Source organism: Leucoraja erinacea, chromosome 19 (genome assembly GCF_028641065.1).
Source record: "Leucoraja erinacea ecotype New England chromosome 19, Leri_hhj_1, whole genome shotgun sequence".
Lineage (NCBI taxonomy): Eukaryota > Metazoa > Chordata > Chondrichthyes > Rajiformes > Rajidae > Leucoraja > Leucoraja erinaceus.
In genome coordinates, this window is record NC_073395.1 from 29,632,814 (window position 1) to 29,658,186 (window position 25,373).

Sequence of the window (25,373 nt, forward strand, 5' to 3'; positions counted from 1 at the left end):
TTTCGCCAGTTCACTGAAAATACAAAGAAACTCACAAATAAACCACAAAACATGCTTTCAAGCATGCCCTTAATCATATTGATGGAGTGAAAATTCCTGCGATAAAGGCTGATCTAACTAGGTTGTCCAACTGACATCACCTCCCATCATTAAAATGCCTGTTTCCACTGAGGCTCCATCAGACATGCATTATAACCTTGACGAAATACTAAATATTATAGATGCAGAAAGGCCCTTTTGTTCAGTGAGCACACTTTCATGTTTTTTTTCCAGAGCCACCCAAAATTAATAATTTTATTTTCAGTGTTTCGAAGAAACTTATTACATTAGTAAGAGGCAGATATTCAATACTTGGAAATGGATCTCATGAATGAGGAAAACTCCCAGCAGTTGGCTGTACGACTTCTTAGAATGGGGATATTCTTTACCTTTGCTTTCATTGCCATTTGGCTCCAATGGATGACTTCCCAGTATGTTCCAGCTCCTACTTCTTAGTAGCTAAGGACACCTACAACCTATGTGCTGATCACACAAACAAGGAATTCCAAAGCATTAAACTCCACTGGTGAATCAGTGGCAGAAATAAATCATATGTTCATCAGCGCACAACACTCCTGCTACTAAAATGAATGAAATAAACCCAGAACTCAATATTTGCAAGAGAATACGATGTTTTCCTTAAATATTTCATTATCATAACTTATAATGAAAGAAACCATGAATAAAAATGGTTCATTGAGTTTCACGTGGTACTTATATCTTAATTCCCTGTTGTGTAAGGAATACTGTGTTCCTTTTTATCTGAACTGATGTTTCTCACTATTAGTTTCACCAATAATAGAACAGTTGATTTTGTAGACTTTCATCAAAGGTAAAGTTCTATATCACTCCAACTGACAAATAGCAAAGGACATATACCCCATTTGTTACAATTTTAATTAACTGATAAATAAATTACTGGTGCTGTTCTGCATATTAATCTGACAAAATCAAAAACGTGCAGATATAAAAGGTTTGCATTTATGTGGTGTCTTTCACATCCTTTTCAGGATGGTCACAAAGCATTTTTGAGCCAATAAAGTATTGGCAGCCAATTAGCTGGAAACATGGCAGTCAATTAGCACGCCACCACTCCCTCGAAGAGTATGTACAAGATAAGCATGTTGTTTTAGAAAAGCAGAATGAGGAATACATATGAGCCAAGACACCAGGGATAACTCCCCTGCTTTTCAAAACAGTGCCAGGGGATTTTTTTTAACATGAATGAACAAATGGGACCTCAGATAAACATCTTATTGGAAAGACAGCACTGCACATGTTCTCACAACTGGCCCATCAAGCTGGTTTAGCTTTGTTTATTATCACATATACGGATGTACAGTGAAAAGCTTTTGTTGTGTGCTAATCAGACTACGGAAAGACTATACATGAATACAATCAGGGAATCCACCATGTACAGATACATAATAAAAGAAATAACGTTTAGTGCAAGATAAAATCCAGTAAAGTCTGATTTAAATTATTGTGCTCACTTAAGGAACGGGACTTGAACCCAGAACTTAATGACTTGGAGGGCAGCTGAGCTGCTGTTGCTCACAAGCAACATCCAACATCATGGAATCAGATGGTATCAATGATCGAACATAAATCTCTAAGATTCTACAGCCATAGAATGTGTGGAGGGAAGTACTTACAAGTCTGAATATCTCAGACACTGTCCCAATTTCACTTTCTAAGATTCATTATTATACAGCAGGGGGTGTATTTCGATGAACATAAAGTTTAAATTATTTTAAGTGTAAACCTCTGTTAAAGCTCAAACCAGGTGAGGATGATTTTGTTTTAAGATTAACGGGACTGGGAAATGCATGAACCGTGTGGAAAATGGTGCTGTGGTTACATAAACCTTCCACTGAATTACGGGATAACTGATACATTTATTGTTGAAAGAAATATTATGTGTAGATATTCCCACCAGTAGCGAATGGACAGTACAGAGAAGTTACCCTCAAACCATCTGGACAATTGATATGGTACAAGGCACATTACTCCATCTATAATGGGAAGATAGGAACCAGACCAGGTGACCACAATTTTATATGATGTGTAAATATAGCACATCATATCACAATGGACACAAAACTACAAATAGTCTTTGTGCTAAGTCAGTTATCTCTGCTCTCCTTTCCTTCCAGAGCAGAAAATGGGAAAGACAAACATGCCATTACGGTGTTGACATGCAGATGATCACAAGTATTAATCTACTGAGACTTTCTCCAGACAATAGAAGGGGCGCCTTTGTCCATGATGTCAATTTGTTACCATTCAAACCAAACTTAGAACTACTGGCTGACTCTTTTCTCATAGAGCAATATTATCTTCAAACTATTATGTTATGGACAGTATATAGAGCACAGCTTGGGGTCCTGTACCAATCTCAATGTATCACTACTATGTCTCCTCCTACTACCATTTTCTCCTAGTCCTAAATAATCCTGCACCAAAGGTATTGCTCCACTCTCTATTCTCTCCCCCATTGCACTGCATCAATCCCAAAGTGAGAGCACAGTCCTCCATCCACCCACCCCCACACACACAACCTCTTTCAATAATTATTTTCACACCCATTGGGGCAAAGGCCTATGTATAATATGGGTCTGTTTAAAAAGCTCCTCAAAATGCAGTAACGTTTGAATTCTCTACACACCACTGATCAACCCCAAATTAATGCCTCCAACTAAACCTCCACTATATTTCTTTATGAATCCCACCCCAAACCTCCCTTATAACAATCTTAAACTAATCCCACTAGACTCTCACAGGTCCATGTCAATGTAAAACCAGTTCCACCAAGCCACTCTCTCCAGACCTGTAAGAATTATTGAATATTTTCAAGATTGACTTGGATTATGGACTAAAAGGGAAATCAGGGGTTCATGGGTTTAAGCTGGAAGTTCAGTCCCAAGATCAGATCAAACTGAGTTTATTAAATAGTGGAACAAGATTTGGTTGGCATATGTTCAACTCCTATTCCTATTGATGATATTCCATAATCGCAAATTAATAGCATTGCTCCATTCTCTCTCCACAGCCTTGCATCACAAACTAATTCTACCTCGTTACTTTCCCCCAAGGTGTCCCATATCAATTAAAATCTAACGTTATTGTTCGGGTTTCTCTTCTAAGACCCATATTAATTCAAAACATTTATATAATCTTCCAATTACATAGTAGGTTTAACACAGCAAATGTACACTGCCAGCGCACTATATACTGAGCTAGATCTTAAAAAGCATCTTAAAAGAGGAATAATAGGGATATTCAATCGGTATATAATTTTGACATTGATGTGTGGTAGATGTCTATAAACATATATTTAAATTTATATGTATGGATATGTTTTACAATCTATGCATATTTACACTTAACCATTTACATATTAAAAACAGCATCAAATTATTTGCTTGCAAAATTCCATGAATGAATAGCATCTTATGATCATTGTTTAAATAGGACACATGACGGTTATTAAATCTTAGGCTTATCCCCAATTACTTTAGCATACTGTGCTATCATCTAACCAAGCCCTTCAACCATTCTGCTTTAAGATGCTTCTTCAAATCTATCCTTTTGACCACACTTCTGCTTACCTGTCCAAATATCACTTTTCTTTAAATTCAATGGACAACATTGATTTCAGACCCAAGGAAAACAACAGAGGGAGAACTTTAGTAATTTTTTTCAGGATAGAAATAGATCCATGTTTACTCACACATATATCATAATGACTGAACTCGTTTTATTTCAGAAATTTAGCTGCATTGATTTGGAGCTTAACTTTAAAAGCATACCGCAATGGAGCTGCCGGTACGTTTGCACATATAGTGCAAATGTTGAGGATATAGTTTCATCCCTTGGTATTTATTTAGCAAGGAGGGGTTAAAATTAAAATGGAAATTGCAGGAAACACTCGGCAGGTTAGAGACTATCTGTGTCAGAACTGATGAAGGGCCCAAACCTGAAAGTGTTTCTCTTTCCACAGTTGTTGTCTGACCTCCTGAGTGTATCTAACATTTCCTGTTTTCTTTATTTTACAGCATATCTGCAGTGTTTTTAAAATTTTCATTGACAAGGATTGTTATTGACTTTTGGGTTCGGTGTAGAGTAGATATTAATCTGGATTTGGGCAGTGCAGTGGTGCAGCTAGTCGACCGGTTGCCCAAGAACTCCAGCAACCCAGGTTCAATCATCACCTCAGGTGCGGACTGTGTGGTGTTTGCATGTTCACTCTGTAACATTATAGGTTTCCTCTGGGTTCCCAGTTTTTCTTCTTCCTATAGTGGAGATTACAGCCATTAGGCTCGTAAACACTACAACTTCAAATTCTGAAGGCCTCGACCCGAAATGTCACCTATTCCTTCGCTCCATAGATGCTGCCTCACCCACTGAGTTTCTCCAACATTTTTGTTTACCTACAACTTCAAATAAGTTCTGAACTACAGAGACTATTATTATTATTATTATTATTATTATTATTATTGTATATTTGTTTTTGTGTACCTATGTGTTTGCGTGTGTGTGCGTGTGTGTGTGTGTGTATACACACATATCTCTATATATATTTATATATAAATGATCTGTATATATGTGTGTATATACACACACTGAATATTTTTTCTCATTTATTATATTGTTTACAGTGTACTACGTTTACATATTCTGTTGCGTTGCTGCAAGTAAGAATGTCATTGTTCTATCTGGGACAAATGACAATAAAACACTCTTGTCTCTTGACTATGGTAGATTCTATGGGAGTTGATGGTAATATGGGAAGAATAGAATGGGATTTGTGTAATGTGGACGCAGTGGTTGAAAGGCCTGTGATGTGTGGTTCTGTGTCAAACTAGTTTTAGCCAATCTTATAGCCATATTAAGATCAAACTGTCGGCGAATTTACTAAACTGTCTGCCCTGCTTTAACTTTTGGAAGGTGGGAGGGAAGACTGGAATTGCTTGCTATCTCCTTAAACAAATTCTTGGTCTGCATTCTTCTGCTACATATAATTTATGGAGGGGAGGAAGGCCAAGATAGTACAGAATGCAGAATCAGTGAGTTTTGAGGGTGTTCCCAACATAGTCTGCATTATATTAATATCAATTACTAAAACTTGCACCCTCTCCAAAGCTGCTGTATTTATATTACAAAAATGGAACATGTTCATGATTGGATCATGCACTGCATTGTTTAGTCAAATGAAGACATAAGCGACTGCAGATGCTGGAATCATGAGCAAAAATAAAATGGCTGGAAGAACTCAGCAGGTCAGGCAGAATCTGTGGAGGGACAAATTATGTTTTTAGTCAGACTGGAAAAGGGTCTCAACCCAAAATGTCATTGGACCATTTCCCACCACAGATGCTACCTGATTCGGTGAGTTCCTCCAACAGTATGTGGTTTTTACTACATTGTTCAACCTGTTCTATATTCCCCACATTACAGTGAACTAATGTTGCTCCACATATGAAGGTAACAGTTCTGGGAGTCCAGAACTAGGAGCCACAGTTTAAGAATAAAGGGTAGGCCATTTAGAACTGAGATAAGGATAACCCTTTTCACCCAGAGAGTTGTGAATTTGTAGAATTCCCTGCCTCAGAGGGCAGTGGAGGCCGATTCACTGCATGCATTCAAAAGAGAGTTAAGGGCCTGTCCCACGAGCATGCGGTGAGCGCGACCAAACCAGAAGTGGGGGCCGCGCGGAGGTCGAGTGATCCCGCACGAGTTGACGTGAAGTTCGAGCGAAGCCCGCGGGAAGTTCGTGCTAGGCGTACGCCATCAAGATGCTGCGTACGCCGTCAAGACGCTGCATACGGCGTCGAGACGTTGCGCATGCCTGTCGAGGTAGTGCGTACGGCCTCAAAGTGGCTGCGGGCCGGCATGCCCTTGCCGCGCGGAATTTTTGGACAGTGTCAGTTTTTCGGAGCCCCGCGCGATGTCGGGACCAGCCATATACGGCTCCGGCGATCGAAGTGGGACTGGCCCCGCGAGGCTGTACAGCTCACGCGACCTTGTTAGGTCGCGCTTGCCACATGCAGTCGCATGCTCGTGGGACAGGTCCTTTAGATAGAGCTCTTCGGGCTAGCAGAATGGAGGCATATGTGGAGAAGGTAGGAACGGGATATGATTGTGGATGATCAGTCATGATCACATTGAATGGCGGTGCTGGCTCGAAGGGCCAAAAGGCCTACTCCTGCACCTATTGTCTATGTATCTATGTACCTTGACTGTATAAATCAGGTGCCTATCTTACTTTCAATCATGGTGGTGAAAATCAAGGTACCAGGAAAACAATCTTTCAGCAACTATGCTGCCATCAATTAACAAGCTCGCCTAGACTAACCAATTGAAACCATTTATCCAGTTACAGTGATGGCAATATTGACAGCATCAATTAATTTGCTGTGATATCACTTCTGTATCACTTTATCTTAAGGTGTGACAAAACCAATTTCTATTTTAGACACTGTTGCAAGCTGAAGAAAACTGATATATATTTGTTCTAACCTGATGATACTCTTACAGCATTTCATATATACCCCATTTAAACCTCATGGTACCTAAATATGGTACTAAGCCTCTGAAGTTTAAACGCCATTCAAATTATTGTGGTGTTGTTAACAAAAAAGAGCATCATTTACAAACTTGTTCTTCCTAAGGCAAATGTCAAAAAACTTTTGGGAGGGAGGTCTATAGGGTATGATTGAAAATTATAGAATTTGTGGTAGCTGCATTTATTCTGCCCTATTAAGGACATAAAATTTTTCCAATAGATTTCAATTTTTGAGTTCCAGCCCCGGCTGAATCATATTTTTTATATTTAATGCCCAGTTATAATACATAAAGTTAGGGAGCGCTAGACCCCCCAGCTGCTACAAAGTACCAAACACGTTTTGTCCTTCCTGTTCGAAATAGTATCTTGCATAGTAATTTATTGTGATTAAAAGTGGAAGAGAAAGCACATAATGTTATCCATCAGTTTACCTTTAACTATACCATGGAATTCGTACACGTAGTTGAAAGATCTGTCGACTGTCCATATCATGTACATCACAGACCACAAAAACATACAGTAAATTAAAAAATAAATGTTTAATATGTTCATATGTTCACAAACATAAAATATTGAACAATAACAATAGATTGTAACAAAATCGCACAAAAATATTTTATATTAACGACTTCACAAAAATAGCAGAAAATAATTCAAGATGGATATGATTAAATGCCAATGACTTTTTAAATTTAATTCCAGCAGTGTTTCCTGTAATTGCGTGATTGTACATGTCTATAGCACTAAAGTGTAGACTTATTGCAGGGAACAGGGTTAATACAGAAAAAAAAACATTGTTCTCATCAATGATATACATGTTTTATATACAGTTTCAATAATGTCTGATTTCAGCATAACTAGATCCTGCCTCAGTAAACAGCTGAAGCACCCCATACCATGTATAGACAACATTTATAATTAGCTCGTTCACTTGCGACATATTCACTTCATGGATAACTGAATCCAGACACTTGCATCTGTAAGATGATATTTCAACTCCATTGAAATCTTTCAAATGTCTCTCTGAGATAAGCTATGCTTAACACCACTTCAAATGCAGCATTCATCCAGAAAATCATTATGGCTAAAATCCCTTTACCGATTCAAAAAGTCTGCAATCCTTGATACTAGTTTAACACTGCAGCCAGTAACAGCAGCACCCAATATAGTAATGCATCCATTGCTGAAATCTTTAAAATAAATATCTTTGCTGATTATGTTAACAAAACTTAACAATGTACATCTCTAAATATCAGAAATGTATATTTCCGTTGATACATATTTTACAAGAATTTATCATGCGGATCATGCTTATAGGAATAGAACTATATACACATTTAGTAACTCATCTAGTTAACAGGTACATATATATGTTAATAATTGACATGAATATGGAGGTCCATTATGGTTTCCCGTTAAACCAGCTAGGCATTTCTTGTTGGATTGAAAGTGTTAACCCAGATGATGGATATGTTACCTCTTTTCATGTTTGTGCCTTCCTGAAGCCATTAAGAATAAGCGCTTGGCTCTGCTTACATCTTTGCAGTTATCTGCATGTAAACAATCGGAAACACTCAGTTCTACACACTTCATTACTCATCTTCTCTATAGAACAGTAACAAATTCCAACATGCAGAACAGTTGGCCAATGGTTTGTTCAGCAAATAGTGCAATACACACAAATATCGAGAGCCATCCGCGTCCCAGAAAGTGCACATTGCTTGCAGAAGATGAGACAGAATGTTCCATGCAAATGATTTAACCCAAGTCACATTGCGTGAACTCAGACAGAAGTCAAGACATCTTCGAAATGGAGTAAAGTCACAGAAATGAAGTTCCAATGCAGTGATATCATTTGGAAGCACATATTTGTATTCAGTAAATCTCCCTGAAAAACACTTATTGAACACAGTGGCTAAGCAGATCTTCTAAATGCCCTTAGTTTGCAATGGTAATGCAATCAAATTAACATATAAGCAAGACGCATTACTTTGCAAAGATTAAATGCAAAGGTCAGAAACTTCAACTAATGCAATATTTTTTTATATTTACAGTTATATCATGCAGGCTTTAAATATTACTGGTAGGGCTATACTTAAAGCTGTTGTCTCAATTATATTGTAATGCAATAGAAGGTAACTTGAATAAATTACTCTAAGCTTGTTTACAGTATAGATGGGATGGGAGATCGAGATCGTCTCAGGGGATAAGGTGAACTGTAGGGTGAAGCTATTGGAGACAGTCTTAGAGCATTACCAGCCAAGCCAGCTATGTTGTTTAGGCTTCTGGACTTTTCATATCCTTTTACAAAAAAAATGCACAGATATCAGTTTGCATCAGTTAATAGCCATGTAAACAACATTACAAAATTCAATGCAATCAAACATGATTTTCTTTACTACAAGATGGCTTGGTTAAAATCTGTTACTTTAAGAGTGACCTAGAGTTTGTAGTCCTTTCTGTGTCAAATGCATCAATGAATCTGCTAAAATAGTGCAGAGGAAAAAATGGGACTGGTGTTTTACACAGATTACAAGGAGATTACATTTTTTTCCTCTGTTATAAGGGCTCTATCTATTAGTACTAATTTTTAGCATAATGTAGTTAATCCTGTCCACCAGGCAAACATAGAAACACATACAGAAACAGACAACAATTTATTAATTTAATGTAATAACTTTGAATTATGCCATTGTATAAAACCCATCAAATTTACAGTTGACATCTTTCAAAAAGTAAACTGATGCAAAGGTAAATATGATACATATAATGTGTTTTGGATACTCTTGTGCTATTTCAAGATATCATGTCACAGAATACAGATTACAGGTCAAATACCAATAGTGAATTTTTCAACTATATCCGTGGTAACTGACTGGAGCATTGATGGGTTTATACATGGAAGAGTGATCTAAATGTGAAACACACACACAAACACAGACTTAACAAATGCACACTAGAATTACAAGAATGATGATTGCATGGAAAAGTATGACATGGAAAATGCACTGTTATCTCAATTAGCTTATGGAGTGAGTTTCAGAGCTTGGCGTTAGTTTTCTAAGGAGAATTGCGTACCTTTCCTGATCCCTCCATCTGTTGTGCATGCATAGTCACCGGTAGTCAGCAAGAAACACGTCCCCTCTCTTCTGCTTTTGTCCCTGGAGCTAGACCGTCTGATTGGAAGCCTGTCTTCAGGTGATAATGGCTGGATACTTCCTGCACTCTCTTCACCTGACAACACTGTTCACATCACCATTCTATTTATTTATTTTTCTCTGAACACGCACCACTAATTCAAAACAACAGTCTACAGTCCGAATTCATGACAGACGCATGCAAGTTTGGAGATGATGTTTCCTGTTTTTAAATATTTCTTTCTTATCAATAAGCGCACCGGCGGGTCATGGCAGTGGAAATGCCAAGCACATTAGGCACGGAAACCAGGCACTCAATAGGAAGAAGTATACCCGACATGGTCGACAATTATCGCACAGACATGCACATCCACAAACAGCATAACTCAATAAAGTCAAAAGCAAATATACCACCATGCACTAGTGTTGCAAATGCTGCACATTATTATTATTATCGAGACCATTCCTTTTTAAATATGAGAGTACATCATGAGCAAAAAGAGTAACACTGTCCATCAGGAAACAGCAATATTTGTAAATCAGAAAGCAAATTCCTAAATGTAAAAACAAGGAATTGCAGATGCTGGTTTACAAAAATGGCACAAAGTGCTGGAGTAACTCAGCAAGTCAGGCAGCATCTCTGGATAAATCCTAAAACTTGCTTCATTTTGTACTAAAAGTTGGGATTGTATGTAGCAAACAAAGATCCATTCAACACTAACCTTAATGTCTAGCTTTTAGCGAATTCCCTAGAAAGTACATTTTAAGATGACATTAAAATGTGGCATTAAAGATTAGACGTAGAAGCACCCAGTTAAAACATTAAAAGGTGACATTTTGTTGTTAAGACTTTCAAATAAATAGAATGAGGTAATATTATGCATTAACCAAGGTTCTAGAGAAATGTGTGCTGTGGAATTATTTCAGTCACATATGTGTTGTTAATATGTTTCATTTAGTTGTTAATTGGACTTTAAATCAAATGTAAGCATGATTCCTTTGAGGAAGACGAACCAGATACATTCACCCAAACTTCACATGGATTCACGATCCTTGCTCTTTATTTCACCTTGAACCAGAAGCTGATTTTCTTCCTCAGGTTCATATAAATAGAGGGCATGTCAAAAAACATTGATAAAACTCATTTACTTATACAAAGGGAATGTCAGACAAGTTAAAATGCACAAGCAATCTTCCCAGCGGATATCCCTTTAAGTTTTACATTCTGATGATAAATCTATCCTAAAGAAGATAACTTACTCTAAAATCTTCACGCAAGTTCCTCTTGACAGGGACAAAATGGTGGAAAAGTATCCAAGTGCAATCTTTTCTATTCAACGCTAATACTTCATATCCCAAGATAAATTTTCATCCAACTACCCACCACTTGCATATTATGCATTGCCGAATAGATACAGATGTTGCTATTTTGAATAATAAAGCTTCACAAATGTCGATCATTGTTTTCAAGCAGTAAACATCCTTACGGGTTTTCAGACTCTGGAATGGGTTACAATGCAAATCACTAGCCAATAAATTCAATCTTCTTTTATATTGGGTCACATTGGCTGTTTAGTTGTTCAGTTTAGAGATGCAGCGCGGAAATAGGCCCTTCTGCCTATCGAGTCCGCGCCGACCAGCGATCCCCGCACATTAAGATTAATCTACACATGCACAGGACAATTTACAATTTTACCAAGCCAATGAACCTACAGACCTGTACGTCTTTGGAGTGTGGGAGGAAACTGGAGATCCCGGACAAACCCATGCAGGTCATGGGAGAACGTACATTCTCCGTACAGACAAGCACTTGTAGTCAGTACCAAACCCAGATCTCTGGCGCTTTAAGGCAGCATCTCTACAGTTGCGCCCCCATGCCGCTCCTCTAGCTTAACTTTCAGCTTGTTCGTTAATACTAAAATCAGACAGATACAATGTGCATCCCTTGTGTGCACTGTCACCGTTGATGCGACAGATCCATCTAGATACCTCTGAGGCTAAACAGAAAAATATTTAATTGCCAGCATTTCCTGTGTAAGTATTGGGTACTTTAACAAGTGCCCATGATAGTTTACTAGTTGAATTTGTTTGCATAGACAGGGTCATTGTATTGGTTAAAACATAGTTAGGTCACGTGAAGGCTCTGACACATGTACCAATCAAAATTTGGAGAGTGAGTTGCTTTGAAGAATCAATGAAGCTGATTTTTTTTAATGACAAGAAAATCTTTTAAAAAGTTAGCTACGTATCCTAGTGCAAGTTAAAACATGGGTCATCTCCACTTTCTGCCTCAATTAATCAAGACGTTGGTGGAATGATGGATCAGAAATGTCAAAGCTGGTCCGTGAGCTGCAGAGAAGATACAGGAAAGGCAGATGCCGCCCCACTTAAGTAAAAGCACCATGATCTCATGGGACTGTATGTCACAATGTTAGGTATAAATGAGCCCAGGGTGCTTTGTGCACACACTGACCATTGGTCCTGAGTACCGAAACCGTCCAATGGATATTGAAGTGGTTTCTTTATATTAAACAAGGTTAAAACGGCATCATTTTGTACACTAAAATGACATTTGAAGCCTTCTAGCTTTGCTGGATCTCTCTTTCTCAAGCATGATAAAGGTAATCGCAGCATCTCTCCTTTCCCCTTTTGATAATGTCTTTGACTCGTTCCCTTTGAGAATATGAGCATCTGATGGGACACAAAGTTGGCATTCGGCCCAGTCCCATAAAATCTATAATATTTGCTTAAAAGATCTAACAGGATAAATAGATATCGCTTATTGCTTGTGCATTTTCACTGGGAATTTCCATTGGGCTGAAATTAAGTTCCTTCATTTTACATGAATGCATTCCCATTGCACAGACTCATACCTTAACTTGCTCATGATTGAAGTTAAAAAGTTAGAAAGTATAACTTTTTAATTTGCCAGATGTACACAGATGTCAATGTTCTGGTGCAATGCGCAGACTAGTCTCACCTCCAGAGTTTAGCAGGTTATGTATTTTCCATTCACTACAGGTGTGCCTTACCTGTTCTGTTGCACTCCAACTTATCCTTGCCAAAAGGACATACGTCGCCCTGAGTACTGTTGCAAGGTGCAGTCAGATCTGTTTTGCAGTACGTAGGAGACCCGCCTTGAGGAACTTGTGAGATGTGTTTCTTTCTCTTTCTCGGAATTTTCTGTTTTGCCATGGCCAGTGAATAGTACATTCCAAAATTATTGACAATGACGGGCACAGGCATTGCGATGGTGAGGACACCTGCAAGGGCGCAGAGAGCTCCCACCAGCATTCCCGACCACGTCTGAGGGTACATGTCTCCGTATCCAAGTGTCGTCATGGTGACGACTGCCCACCAGAATCCGATAGGGATGTTTTTGAACTTGGTGTGGTCACTGGCGGTGAGATCATTTGGGTTCGCTCCCATTCGCTCAGCGTAGTAAATCATAGTAGCAAATATCAACACTCCCAGAGCCAAGAAAATGATCAAAAGCAGAAATTCATTGGTGCTGGCACGTAGAGTGTGTCCAAGCACCCTTAGTCCCACAAAGTGACGAGTCAGCTTAAAGATTCGCAGAATTCTGACGAACCTTACCACCCTGAGGAAGCCCAGTGCATCTTTTGCAGCCTTCGACGGGAGTCCCTGGAGTCCCACCTCCAAGTAAAAGGGTAAAATTGCCACAAGGTCAATAATATTTAGAAGATTTTTGATGAATCCAAGTTTGTCAGGGCAGAACATAACTCGGACTAAAAATTCAATAGTAAACCATACCACACATACTCCTTCCACATACGTCAGTGCGGGGTCAGTCTTGATCTCAAGGTGCTGGATAAATTTAGATGAATTCCCATTTTCTACGCACTCTGTTATGTTAACAATTTTGTTAAATGCCTCATGTGTCTCGAGGCAGAAGGTAGTGATAGAGACGAGGATGAAAAACAACGATGCAAAGGCAATAAACTGAAAGAGAAAGTAAACATCCAATTATTTACATTGGAAACAACAGAGTTTCAAGTGATTTGGTGCATTACAAATATACTATTGGCAGACAATATTTTTCAATTGTTAATCAGGGTCGATTAACTCTGTATATAACAGCATTTTTTAAATCCAAAAAGAAAATGCTTTGCAATAGTTGGAAAGTATCCACAGTTTGATGCAGCCACAAGTACTTTGCAACTTGTCCCTGCATTGTATCAATAACAAATAATACATTGGTGTAGACACAAAATACTCGAGTAACAGCGGGACAGGCAGCATCTCTGGATAGAAGGAATGGGTGACGTTTCGGGTCGAGACCCTTCTTCAGACTCCACAGCCACATACAATACATTGGTGTGTTCCCTTTATCAAAGCTATAATGCAATACTGATACAGAACGGAAACAGGCCCTTCGACCCACCGGGTCCGCGCCGACCAGCGACCCCCACATATTAACACTATCCTAACACTTTTCCATTTATCAAGTAAATTAACCAACAAACCTGTTCATCTTTGGGTGTGGGAGGAAACCGAAGATCTCAGAGAAAACCCACGCAGGTCAGGGGGAGAACGTATAAACTCCGTACACCCGTAATCGGGACCGAACCCGCGTCTCCGGCGCTGCATTTGCTGTAATGCAGTAACTCTACCACTGCGCCATCGTGACCGCCCCACAATTGTTTACAATCGGAGGTTAATTTTGCAACCCAGCATGCACAAACTACATTATTATTTTGCATTTCATTTTTTTACATTATCATTACCTTTTTTGTAATCTAAATTAAATTTAAAATCATAGCACACAAATTACATGTTTCTTAAAATGTACATTCAAATGTCTTCATGCTGCAGCCACCAGAAATTGCAAAAATGCACTCTGATTAAATGATAACTGGTGTTCCTGAGAACTGCAAAGGAAATATCGACAAGATTATTTAAAGGAACAAAGTATTCTAAGATTGTCATCATGTATTTTCCTTAACTTATTTACGGCGATATTCCTCAAAATGGTGGCCTGGGGAACCATATTCACCATGGTCCTACCAGAGATCAGTTATATTACTACTAGTATGTAAACACGCTGCAAATAAAACTGTTGCTGGCAAACTGATGTTAAACTTCTTGCTAAACTGCTAACCGTGAACATCTAAAGCCAAAGTAAAAAGATTGATAAATTGCATACAGCTCAATCATGTTTTCTTCTAATTTGCGCAGGTAAAATTGGGACAACTCAAAGTACTCACCATTAACTCATACATTTATTTACAGCATGTTGTTTAAGAAGGAACTGCAGATGCTGGAAAATCGAAGGTACAGAAAAAAGCTGGAGAAACTCAGCGGGTGCAGCAGCATCTATGGAGCGAAGGTAAATAGGCAACGTTTCGGGTCGAAACCCTTCTTCAGAAGAACCCTTCACCCTTCGTCTGAAGAAAGGTTTCGGCCCGAAACGTTGCCTATTTCCTTCGCTCCATAGATGCTGCTGCACCCGCTGAGTTTCTCCAGCTTTTTCTGTACCTACCATTTATTTACAGCAATTCCTTTTTGAAACTTGTAAATGTACAAACATAACTCAGTTCAACATATGCAATGTAGCTGAAACTGTCCGCTCAACTGCCCTCCTCTGGTTGTCTACACTTGTGAATATCACTCTCTCAGTAGCCTGCGTGTAGGTGGTGACATACCTGAGTACATGCATATAGCACATGACCTAGCTCGGTACAGCACCCCATTCATTCCACCTGTTGCCAATTTCCCACCGTCGATGAAACAACCTCCTGTTCTGTGCCTCCAAACATCTTTTGAGACAAGGGATGAGAATCAATGGATCTGAAAGTTGAGTTCCTTGTGACTCAGATGGTCAGCGCTAACCCTGTGATGTAGCGATGCTGCCTGCTCCACCATTACGCAATATTCATGTTAAACCTTCAGTGGGTTAAAAATAATAATGCATAATACCCAAGAACATCCCTCACTAATCTCAGGGCTGATTTAACAGCGTTGAACAGAACAATGAGAAGGGTGGCTTAACTTAATGGACATGTATTTGCCAAATAAACAGTGCCACCTCTTGTACCCATGTTGATTATTACAGCCATCCATTAGAAAACCTGCAACATACAGGTCTTTCCCAGTGAACAATCACAGTCCTCCAGCCAGAATACCACCTATTCACCACACCTCTCCATGAGTAAGCCTGTTCTAAATCCAAACGACCAAGTCACTGCGGATCCCATGCACCATAACCTACCGGATCAGCCTTTATTAAATGTCTTACTAAAATCCATGAAATGAAAATTTTTGAGAGAATAATGTTAAAACTACTATCCTTGAAAATGGATCAAATCATACTGCTTCATCCAGTTTTTTACAGTTTCCGATTTAGGTGCAAGCTTGATTAGAATTTGCAATTGAAACATGATTAAGCAGGTGTATTATGCTAACATGAATCATATAGTTCTTCTTATGTGTCTGCAGTGGTGGGGGAGGGACCATCAATCCATACGTGACACTGTTTCCATGCCTGCCCAGCTAAACTGTTCTGCAAGATTGTAAACAATGCAAAGCACGAACTGTGCACAAGTAAGGGGGCACTCTGTAGAGACCCTCGATTATTTTTAGATAGACACAAAATGCGGAGTAACTCAACAGGACAGGCAGCATCTCTAGAGAAGGGTCTCAACCCAAAACATCACCCATTCCTTCTCTCCAGAGATGCTGCCTGACCCGCTGAGTTACTCCAGCATTTTGTGTCTATCTTTGGCTTAAACCAGCATCTGCAATTCCTTCCTACTCAATTATTTTTAGATTGGTTGGGATCTGACCCAAAGGAGAACTTACTGAGCTCAAGGGATGTAACAATGATGTGAGAAATTTGGGAAGGTTCAGATGTAGATTGGGGTCTGAAATACCGGTGTCCTAGTTGTACCCGAATTGGCAAAGCTGCATCAGTCCAGACGAATGCAGCCAATGTGTAGCAATGTTACAACATTTTGAGATTTAAAAAAACAAGTCTGCAATTTATCCCATCAGATAAAGCATAACAATAAGTTTAATTTGACACCTAATTCACTTTCATATCTCAAGTAATAAAAAAGTTATGGCCATTTTCATACTCGGAAATTAGCATCTTGTTCCCTATTGATTTTCTATGGACATAACAAAAAAGCTGTGAAAGAGGACAGTCAAAAGGCCATAACCTTCTTAAAAATTAAGAGAACTGAATGAAATTTTCAGTTATCATAGATTGAAGCATTCTGAAACAAATATAAAATAATCTTACTTGGATGACCTGAAATTAAAGCATATAATTAGTTAGTTACCCAATTGTAGCTAATTTCAAACTTCAATTACTAGCTCTAAACATCCATCCATTTCTTAATAAATGATTAACATTTTTAAATAGCCCGTGTCCAAATAATATTCACAAATAATTCACAATAAAACATGATTTTTAAATCTCATTTACATCAATTTATAGGCCAAATGGAAGGAATTTAGTGTTCATTTGCTGTAAATTAAAGTCAATTTAAATCGGCTTTCTAGTGGGTTCCTGTGAATGCGCTGGTTTAGAACGTTCACATTGCGCTGGATTTGTGCCCTCAAGTGCCCAGAAAAATACTGCGGGATATAAAGAGCCCAAAATGAACTACTCGCTATAGAAAACTTTATATACAGGGTTATATACAAGCCCCATTTAATGTAAAAATAAGGTACATACCTTTAATTGTTTGCTTTATAAAACCCTGGGGCTGCGAGAGGTTGTGGAGTGAGAGACTGATTTTTAAACTACTATAAATATTATACAAGGCCATAAAAACTAATAATACCTTTTGCGACGGGGTCTTTCAGCGATTTTCCGTTAATGATTTACTAGGCTGAACATTTTCGATTGGAACAGCCTAGTAAAAATCGCGTTTTAAACCCGCCCCCTCTAAACAGCGCCAAAATCGCGGACACGGGGTAGGGCAGATGCTCAGCCACGATTCAGGTAGGTTTTGTAACATACCTACAATATGGTCTGGTGCGGGATACCAAAGATGCTAAAAGTCAAGCTCTTCCAGTCCACAGTCCTCCCTACAGCCCTCAGTGCCAGTGAGACATGGAAATTCAATATGAAGATGAAAAATAAATTGGATGCATTCCAACAACGCTGCTTGAGGAAGATCCTGAAGACCAGCTACAGAGACCACATCACAAACGAGGAGATCCACCGTGAAACTGCAACAAATCCTCTCAGCCAGGACATAGAGGTATGCAGGATGAAATTTGCAGGACATGTACTCAGAATGTCACCAGAACGTGAACCTAAGATAACAATAACATGGCAACCTAACGGAAGAAGGAAAAGAGGTCGACCAAAACTCACATGGAGGCGAACATTCCAGAAGGATTTGGAAGCCCGGGACGAAAGCAAAACGAGGGTGGAAGACGTCACACATAACTGGACAGAATGGTGAAAACTTGCTGCCCAATGCACTCAACAGTGTGGGATAAACTAAGTCTAAGTCTAAGTTGTGGCATTGAGCATCACCATGTGCAGGAGAAGAAAGGTCCAGAAAAGGCCTCCATGCCAGAAGAGGTTGAATAAAATGGGGGAGACACAGCTCTGGCCAAGAAGGACAGTAATGTTCCTATCTCCACCTTTGCTTACTATGGCTTTCAAAGGAAGTATGTCAAGGAGGAAAACATTTAGTTTACAGAATACACCTCAGCTCATCACAGAGCATACCAGACAGTCATAGTCCCTGCTCTGTCCCCTTATCTTCCACATTCCATTCCCCCTAATATAAATCTATTTTTTTCTGGAATCAATGCTAACCCTGTGATGTAGCGATGTTGCCTGCTCCACCATTACGCAAATATTCATGTTAAACCTTCAGTGGGTTAAAAATAATAATGCATAATACCCAAGAACATCCCTCATTAATCTGAGGGCTGATCTAACATTCCCCCTAATATTAATCTATTTTTTTCTGGAATCAATGCTTCCACTCACCACAGGGGCAGCTAGTTGCAGGTCCTCACCATTCACTGAAACAGAAGGTTCCTCTTCAAATGTGCCCATAAATCTTAGTTCTGTTGTGGGTGTAACATCAGCAAGTGAAAACATGTTTTGTTTGTGACTATCTTGCACACTTCTATCAAATCTTCCCTCTTGGCACGGAGACCAAACCCTACCTAATGCTCCTCTTCTTCTGACTCCCACACTGACCAGTCTGTTCTCGGCCTTCTCCATTGCTACGGAGAGGCCAAATACAAATTGGAAGGACATATAGTACGTAGTTTGTAACCCAATGGTAAAAACATTGAATTTTCCAAATTTCAGGTAACCCTGATGTGCTCCACCCATTCCACCCACCCGTCCTCCTAGGTTTCTTCTCCTGGTGCGCACGTTTTCCATCCCTCTCCACCCCCCCCCCCCCCTACTTGTTCCATCATTCCATAATCCTCTCTCTATCTGTTTGTGGATGTTAATTTGTGTTTATTGTGTGTTTTGTTATTTATTATTATTATCCGGTAGGTGGCGCGGCTCTGGCCAGCAGCGGCCTCTGCAGTCTGTCCGCGTTTTTATTATTTTCTGTCTGTGTTTTAATGTAGTTTTTGTTATTTTTTGTTGGGGTGTGTGTGTGGGGGGGGTGGGAGTGGGGGGGGGAAACTTTTTAAAATCTCTCCCTGCACTGGAGACCCGACCTTTTCTCGTCGGGTTTCCGTTGTCGTTGGGGCCGCAACGAGGAGCGGCCTCCAACAGGAAGAAGCCGGGGACTCTGGTGCTACTCACCGTCGCCGTCGCGGGGCTGGCCGAGTCCGGAGCGGTTGGAGCGGTGGAGGAGCGCTGCTGCTGCTGCTGCCGATGCCGCTGCTGAGTCGGAGGCTGCTGCTGCGGGTCTGCGGACAGCGGCGCCGGGAGCCCGCGGATCCCTGGAGAGAGACCGCTTTTCGGGGCTCCTGCAACGGCGAATTCTCCCGCCCGTGTTGTGGGGTTGAAGAGCTCCTGGAGCGGGGCCTCACTACACCGCCCCGCGCGGCTGGAATGGCCGCGGGACTTTGCGAGCGCACACCGGGGGCTCCAACACCAAGACCCGGTGTGCGACCTCGCACCACCCGGCGTGGCTTCAATGGCCGCTGGACAATCGCCATCGCCAGCCGGGGGCTTTGACTTTGACTCTGACATCGGGGGGGGGGGAGAGTGCAGTGGAGAGATAAGTTTTTTTTTGGCCTTCCATCACAGCTATGTGATGGATGTTTATGTAAAATGTAATTATGTTGTGTCTGGGTCTATTTGTGTGTAATGTATGGCTGCAGAAACGGCATTTCGTTTGGACCTCTAGGGGTCCAAATGACAATTAAATTGACTCTTGACTCTCTTGACTCTTGATGTATGACTGCAGGCAATGAAATAAAGGAATCTAATCTAATCTAATTCCACATATCACCTTCCCGTCTCTATACCACTCCACTTCACTCTGCTAGATGCTAGCAACCTTCCTTCCCATTCAATCCTGCTTCAGGGTCTAGAACTGAAATATTGACTAACTCTTTGTCTTCACAGATGCTGCCTCGCCTAGAGTTCCTTCTGCAGTTAGTTTCTTTCCTCCAGATAACAACATATGCAGCCTCTTATTCTCCCAGTTGATAACCCGTCTCTTAAATCAGTCTGCTAAATCTCCTCTGCCCAATCTCTAAAGTGTATGAACCAGAGTTGGACATACTCCATTGGTTGTGGCAGACCAAGCATTTTAGCATAATATTCTCACATTGTGTATATACCTGTACTGGCAAGCCTCTATGTTACCTGAGGGGGGGAGAGTTGCATTGCTAAAAAAGTGGTTCATATTTTAATTTTCTGCAACATGAGCGATGTCATCTGCGCATGTCTCAAGAAACCAGAGTTGAAAAAGACTGAATATTGTTTATTTATTTTTCATATAAATTCTGTGAGAGCAAGTTTTAGTTCCCTATCTCAGATTTTTGGGCAGTGATTTGTGAATTTTAGAAGGGCAAAATTCTGTTATGCAGGGGTCTCCTGTATTTATGATGCCCATGCTCGTTGGGGAATACTCTGGAGTTATAGAATTATGTGGATAGGAGACATTTATTAAAATAGGAACCAATCTTCAAAATGGCAAAACTATCCATTCACATGTTAACTTGCAAGGATACGTTCAATGATACTTGAAATCAGTCATCAGTCTGGGACATCATGATCAGTCCAATTAAGGACAATAGATAAATGTACATGCAAATTGGTCTCAATGAAACCTCCGCGATGAGATCAGGAAAGTCATTAAGTCGTCAATCTCAAGTATTAACATTTAGTTACATATCCCTTCCATTCAATTCACTGTTTATCTGGTCATTTAATCTTCATAAGTTCATGTCATAAGAACAGAATTATGCCATTCGGCCCATCAAGTTTGCTCTGCCATTCAATCATGGCTGATCTATCTTTCCCTCTCAACCGCATTCGCCTTCCTTCTTCCCACAACCTTTGACACCGTGACTAATCAAGAAACTTTCAATCTACTGTACACTTAAAAAAACCAACAAACTGGGCCTCCACAGCCATCTGCGGCAATGAATCCCACAGATTCACCACCCTCTGATGAAAGAAATTCCTCCTTTCTAAAGATATGTCCTTTTATTCTAAGTCTGTGCCCCAGGTCCTAGACTCTCCCACTAGGGGAAACATCCTCTCCACATCCACTCTCTCCAGCCTTTCACTATTCTGCTGCCCGTATATCCAGGGAGCCATCCCTCAACACTGAAACAAAAGAGACATATTTTGGGAGTGTGGGTTCGATCCTCAGAAGCTGGTAGATAGTCCATATGCATTACTTAGTCCCAGCAAATGTGTTTGGAAATTCAGAGGTACCTTGGCAGCTACAGTGCACTCTCATTGTAAATGTGTAAATCTACACCGTTACCTGAGGTATTCATAAGTTCATCAATCAATCAGGTCCTAGACTCTCCCACTCATGTCATAAGAACAGAAACAGAACGAGGTAGGTAATTCAAACTCTAATTAATGGTTTATTATTGTCTTTGTTTTTTAAAAATATATTATAATTCAACACACTTTGAGTTTGGAGTACTTAAGAGGCTCTCCAAGAGAATGTCTGTTTCTCATGATGGATGGAGATTTTTATATCAATTAGTTTCAGCGTCTGAGTGGTTTCATTCACACGTCACAACATTTGGAGACTCATCCGGGATATGTTCACGACTCTTTATGTAGCCATCGATCTAAACATTTTAAGTGGGTGAGTATTTTTAAGTGTAGCATCCCATCCTCAGATCTGTCCTGCTCAGCAACCGCGAGCAACCGTCAGCAACCGTGAGATCTGCTCGACACAACGTGTCAAAGACACTGTGAGGAACTGAAGAGATAAATATCAAAATGTGCCTGTCTGTGTGCAAGTGAAAGGGACCAGACAGTGTTAGGGTTCGTTTGTGAGACAGACTTTTTGCAAAATGGTAATTATTGCCTGTTCAGAACTTCAGAAGGAAGCGTAGACTCTGTCCGGAGACGGTATTGTAATAAACATGTTTGTGAATGTGTTTGTGTGTCTGTTAAGACTATCTCTGAAATAAGACCCAGGAGGGGTAATAGAGTAAAAAAGGGAAAACAGCAGGTTCATGAGGTCCATGACAAAGACGGAAGAGATCACAGAGTACATTCACTCTGGTTTTAATACGTGCTCCTAGAACTAGTGAGGGCAGCATCCAGATCAGACAAACAGCTGTCGACAGCCCCATTGCAGTGCAGGTCACCCATGGACGTACACAAGAGCTTTACAAGGGATGGGGGCAGGAATGTCGGTGGACACAGGGGCAACAGAATCGATAACTGACCTACCATTACCAATGCACAGAGAGGTAAGTCACAGATATTTGAAATAGGGGAAATGAACTTCTCTGTGTATCTCTGAATCTATACGAACAATGAGGGGCAGTCATAACATGGACAAGTCAGGGACAGTTAACACACACATCTAATAGAGTGCACGTACAGTTATCAAGCAACTGATTCATCCTGCCAACAACCAGACAGCGGTCCTGAGCTACTATCTACCTCATAGGAGACATTTGATCGAAATTTACAGGACTTTATCTTGCACTAAATATTATTCACGTTATTCCCTTTATCATGTACCTGTAGACTGTGAATGGCTTGATTGTAATCATATATTGTCTTTCCGCTGACTGGTTAGCACACAACTAAAGCTTTTCACTGTACCTCGGTACACGTGACAATAAACTAAACTCTAACTCAAACATAGCCAACATAGCCATAGTCCCTCAGTCATTAGGGATTGGAGACAGGATGGTATGTATGGGTTACTTTGTCAGCTGTTCCCTGGGGGTGTGGACTGGATACAAACAGGAATTTTGGTACAAATAAGAATTGTTGGTGTCAATGCAGTTGCTTGCAGAGGTTGCAATGATAAACAAAGGCATACGAGAAACGGGAAAGTAAGGAGCAGTGAGGGAATGAGTAGGCAGATCTCAGCACTAAAAGAGCAGCAGAAGGATAGGAAATGACGGAGATTGCTAGTCCAGGGAAAGATGCTGCCACAGCCAATTTGGAAGAGTTACATGGAGATGTGGGAGCAGTGAAGAAGGAGAAGTGAAGAAAAGGGGTGCAGAAGAGGTACCAGATGATAGCTGGACTCATTGAGAGGCATGAGCATTTGTAGCTACCCAGTATGTGAAATATTTAAAATGTTGAGGGATTGAACTAAACAGCAGCACTACATTATTGGTCCGAAGGAACCAGAAGGGGAGAAGATAGTCATCGTGCAGCCGGGTGATTAAGTCACGGTAAGGGAGCTGCCAGAAAGGGCAGGGGTGGCTCCCAGGGGGACAGGCTCACAGGTGGTTCCCACCTGGTGTGTGCATGAACTACAAACAACAGGTCTCATCCGTACATTCATGATCTAAAAACAAATCTCTACTCCCTCTTTTAGAATCCAGTTTGCATCTTACTGTCGCTGTTATTTTTAATCTAATGCAATTTGGCTCCAACTCAAAAGAAATAAAAACTGTAATATTCAACGACTCATCACCCCATCTGCCTCTTTGTATTCCATACACAGAAAAACTCCCAGCCTCCACTATCTAATCATAATTCTCTCAATATTCTGCCTGTTACTCATGCCTGATGCAGTATTCAATTGAATCATTTTTGCATTGTTCAATTGTCTAATTACAGTGTTCAATATATATATTTTTAAAGATACAGCAATGAAACAGGCCCTTTGGCCCATCAAATTTACGCCGACCATCGATCATATATTCACACTAGTTCTATGCTATCCCACTTTCTCATCCACTCCCAACATGAAGCATGTTATAGTTTGTTTACAGAAGACAATTAACATGAAAACCCACATTACTTTGGGATGTGGAAGGAAACCGGAACATTCTGAGGAAACCTATGCGGTCACAGGGAGGATGAGCAAACTCCATACAGACCGCACCCGAGGTCAGGATCGAACTCGGGTGGTAGAGGTCATGAGTTTAGTACGTCTTGTTGCCTGAAGAGTCATAGTGCGTTGCTGAGGGATTCAGCAATGGTAATACCATGGAATGTCAGGGAGTGAAAAATAGTTAATAGTAAAAATAGATGTAATCCAAGATGGCGGCGCGCACAGTCACAGCGGCCCCTCGGGAGATAGTCGGAGTATTAAAACGTTCATCAGGGACTGGATTGTTTTTACTGTTATTATGTGTGAAATGTTTTAAGTTTCATGTGCGATGCTCCGGTATTCCCTGGAAAACGTCTTCTCATTTTGCACTGTACAACTGTTGCTTTGCAAGATGACACAATAAAGGTTGATTGATTGATAGTTTGCACTTGTTGTGTAACATCATTGCCTGACAATTGTGCAGCATGAATTTTACTTGTCACACCATCAACCCAGGCCTGGATATTGTTCAGATCTTGCTGCATCTGATTGTTGACTGCTTCATTATCCGAGGAGCTGCAAATAATGCTGAACAATATGCAAACATCAGCAAACACCGTTACTTCTGATCATACGACTAAACTAAAATAAGCTCATTGATGAAGCAGTTGAACATGGTTGGGCCTCGGACACTCTCCTGAGGGACTCTTGAGGAGATGTCCTCCTGTGACTGAGATGATAGACCTCCAACCACCACAACCATCTTTCTATATGCTGGGTATAATTCTAACCAGCAGAGAGGTTCATCTGATTCCGATTGTTTAACCTTTTATTACTGGGAGGCAAATTAGATTAAAGATAAATATTTACAGAAAGATTGCAAGTACCCTTGCATTTCCTCTTTCCATACAATCCCTACCCTAGTGATTGTACCTGCTTCAAAGTCGTCTCATTGAGTCTTATTGTCTGTTTTCAGCTAGTCCACAACTAACAATGGCTGTTTCCTTTATCAGTTACCTTTTTGCATATCTTTCATTCATTTGTTCTATATCTCTACATCACCGTCAATATCCCTCATTTCCCTCTCCCCTGATTCTCAGTCTGAAGACAGGTCTCAACCCAAAACATCAACTATTCCGTTTCTCCAGAGATGCTGCCTGACCCACTGAGGTACTTCAGCATTTTGTGTCTACCTTCAGTTTAAACCAGTGTCTGCAGTTCCTTCCTACACTCCTA

General features: G+C 40.3%; 1 protein-coding gene across 3 annotated transcripts in view; it reads right to left on the bottom strand.

Moving 5' to 3' along the window:
- Positions 1-7,142: 7,142 nt before the first annotated feature.
- LOC129706439 (potassium voltage-gated channel subfamily C member 2-like) overlaps positions 7,143-25,373 on the bottom strand; it is a 120,483-nt gene continuing 102,252 nt past the window's right edge. The window contains exons 2-4 of one of the 3 annotated variants that reach the window (XM_055650745.1): positions 12,777-13,707; positions 9,686-9,850; positions 7,143-8,908 (exon numbers count right to left, since the gene is read on the bottom strand). In XM_055650745.1, the coding sequence (XP_055506720.1) occupies positions 8,772-8,908; positions 9,686-9,850; positions 12,777-13,707 (1,233 nt within the window). In that variant the 3' untranslated portion in view covers positions 7,143-8,771. The remainder of the gene's footprint in view (positions 8,909-9,685; positions 9,851-12,776; positions 13,708-25,373) is intronic. The other 2 variants (XM_055650746.1, XM_055650747.1) reach the window with 2 other exon arrangements.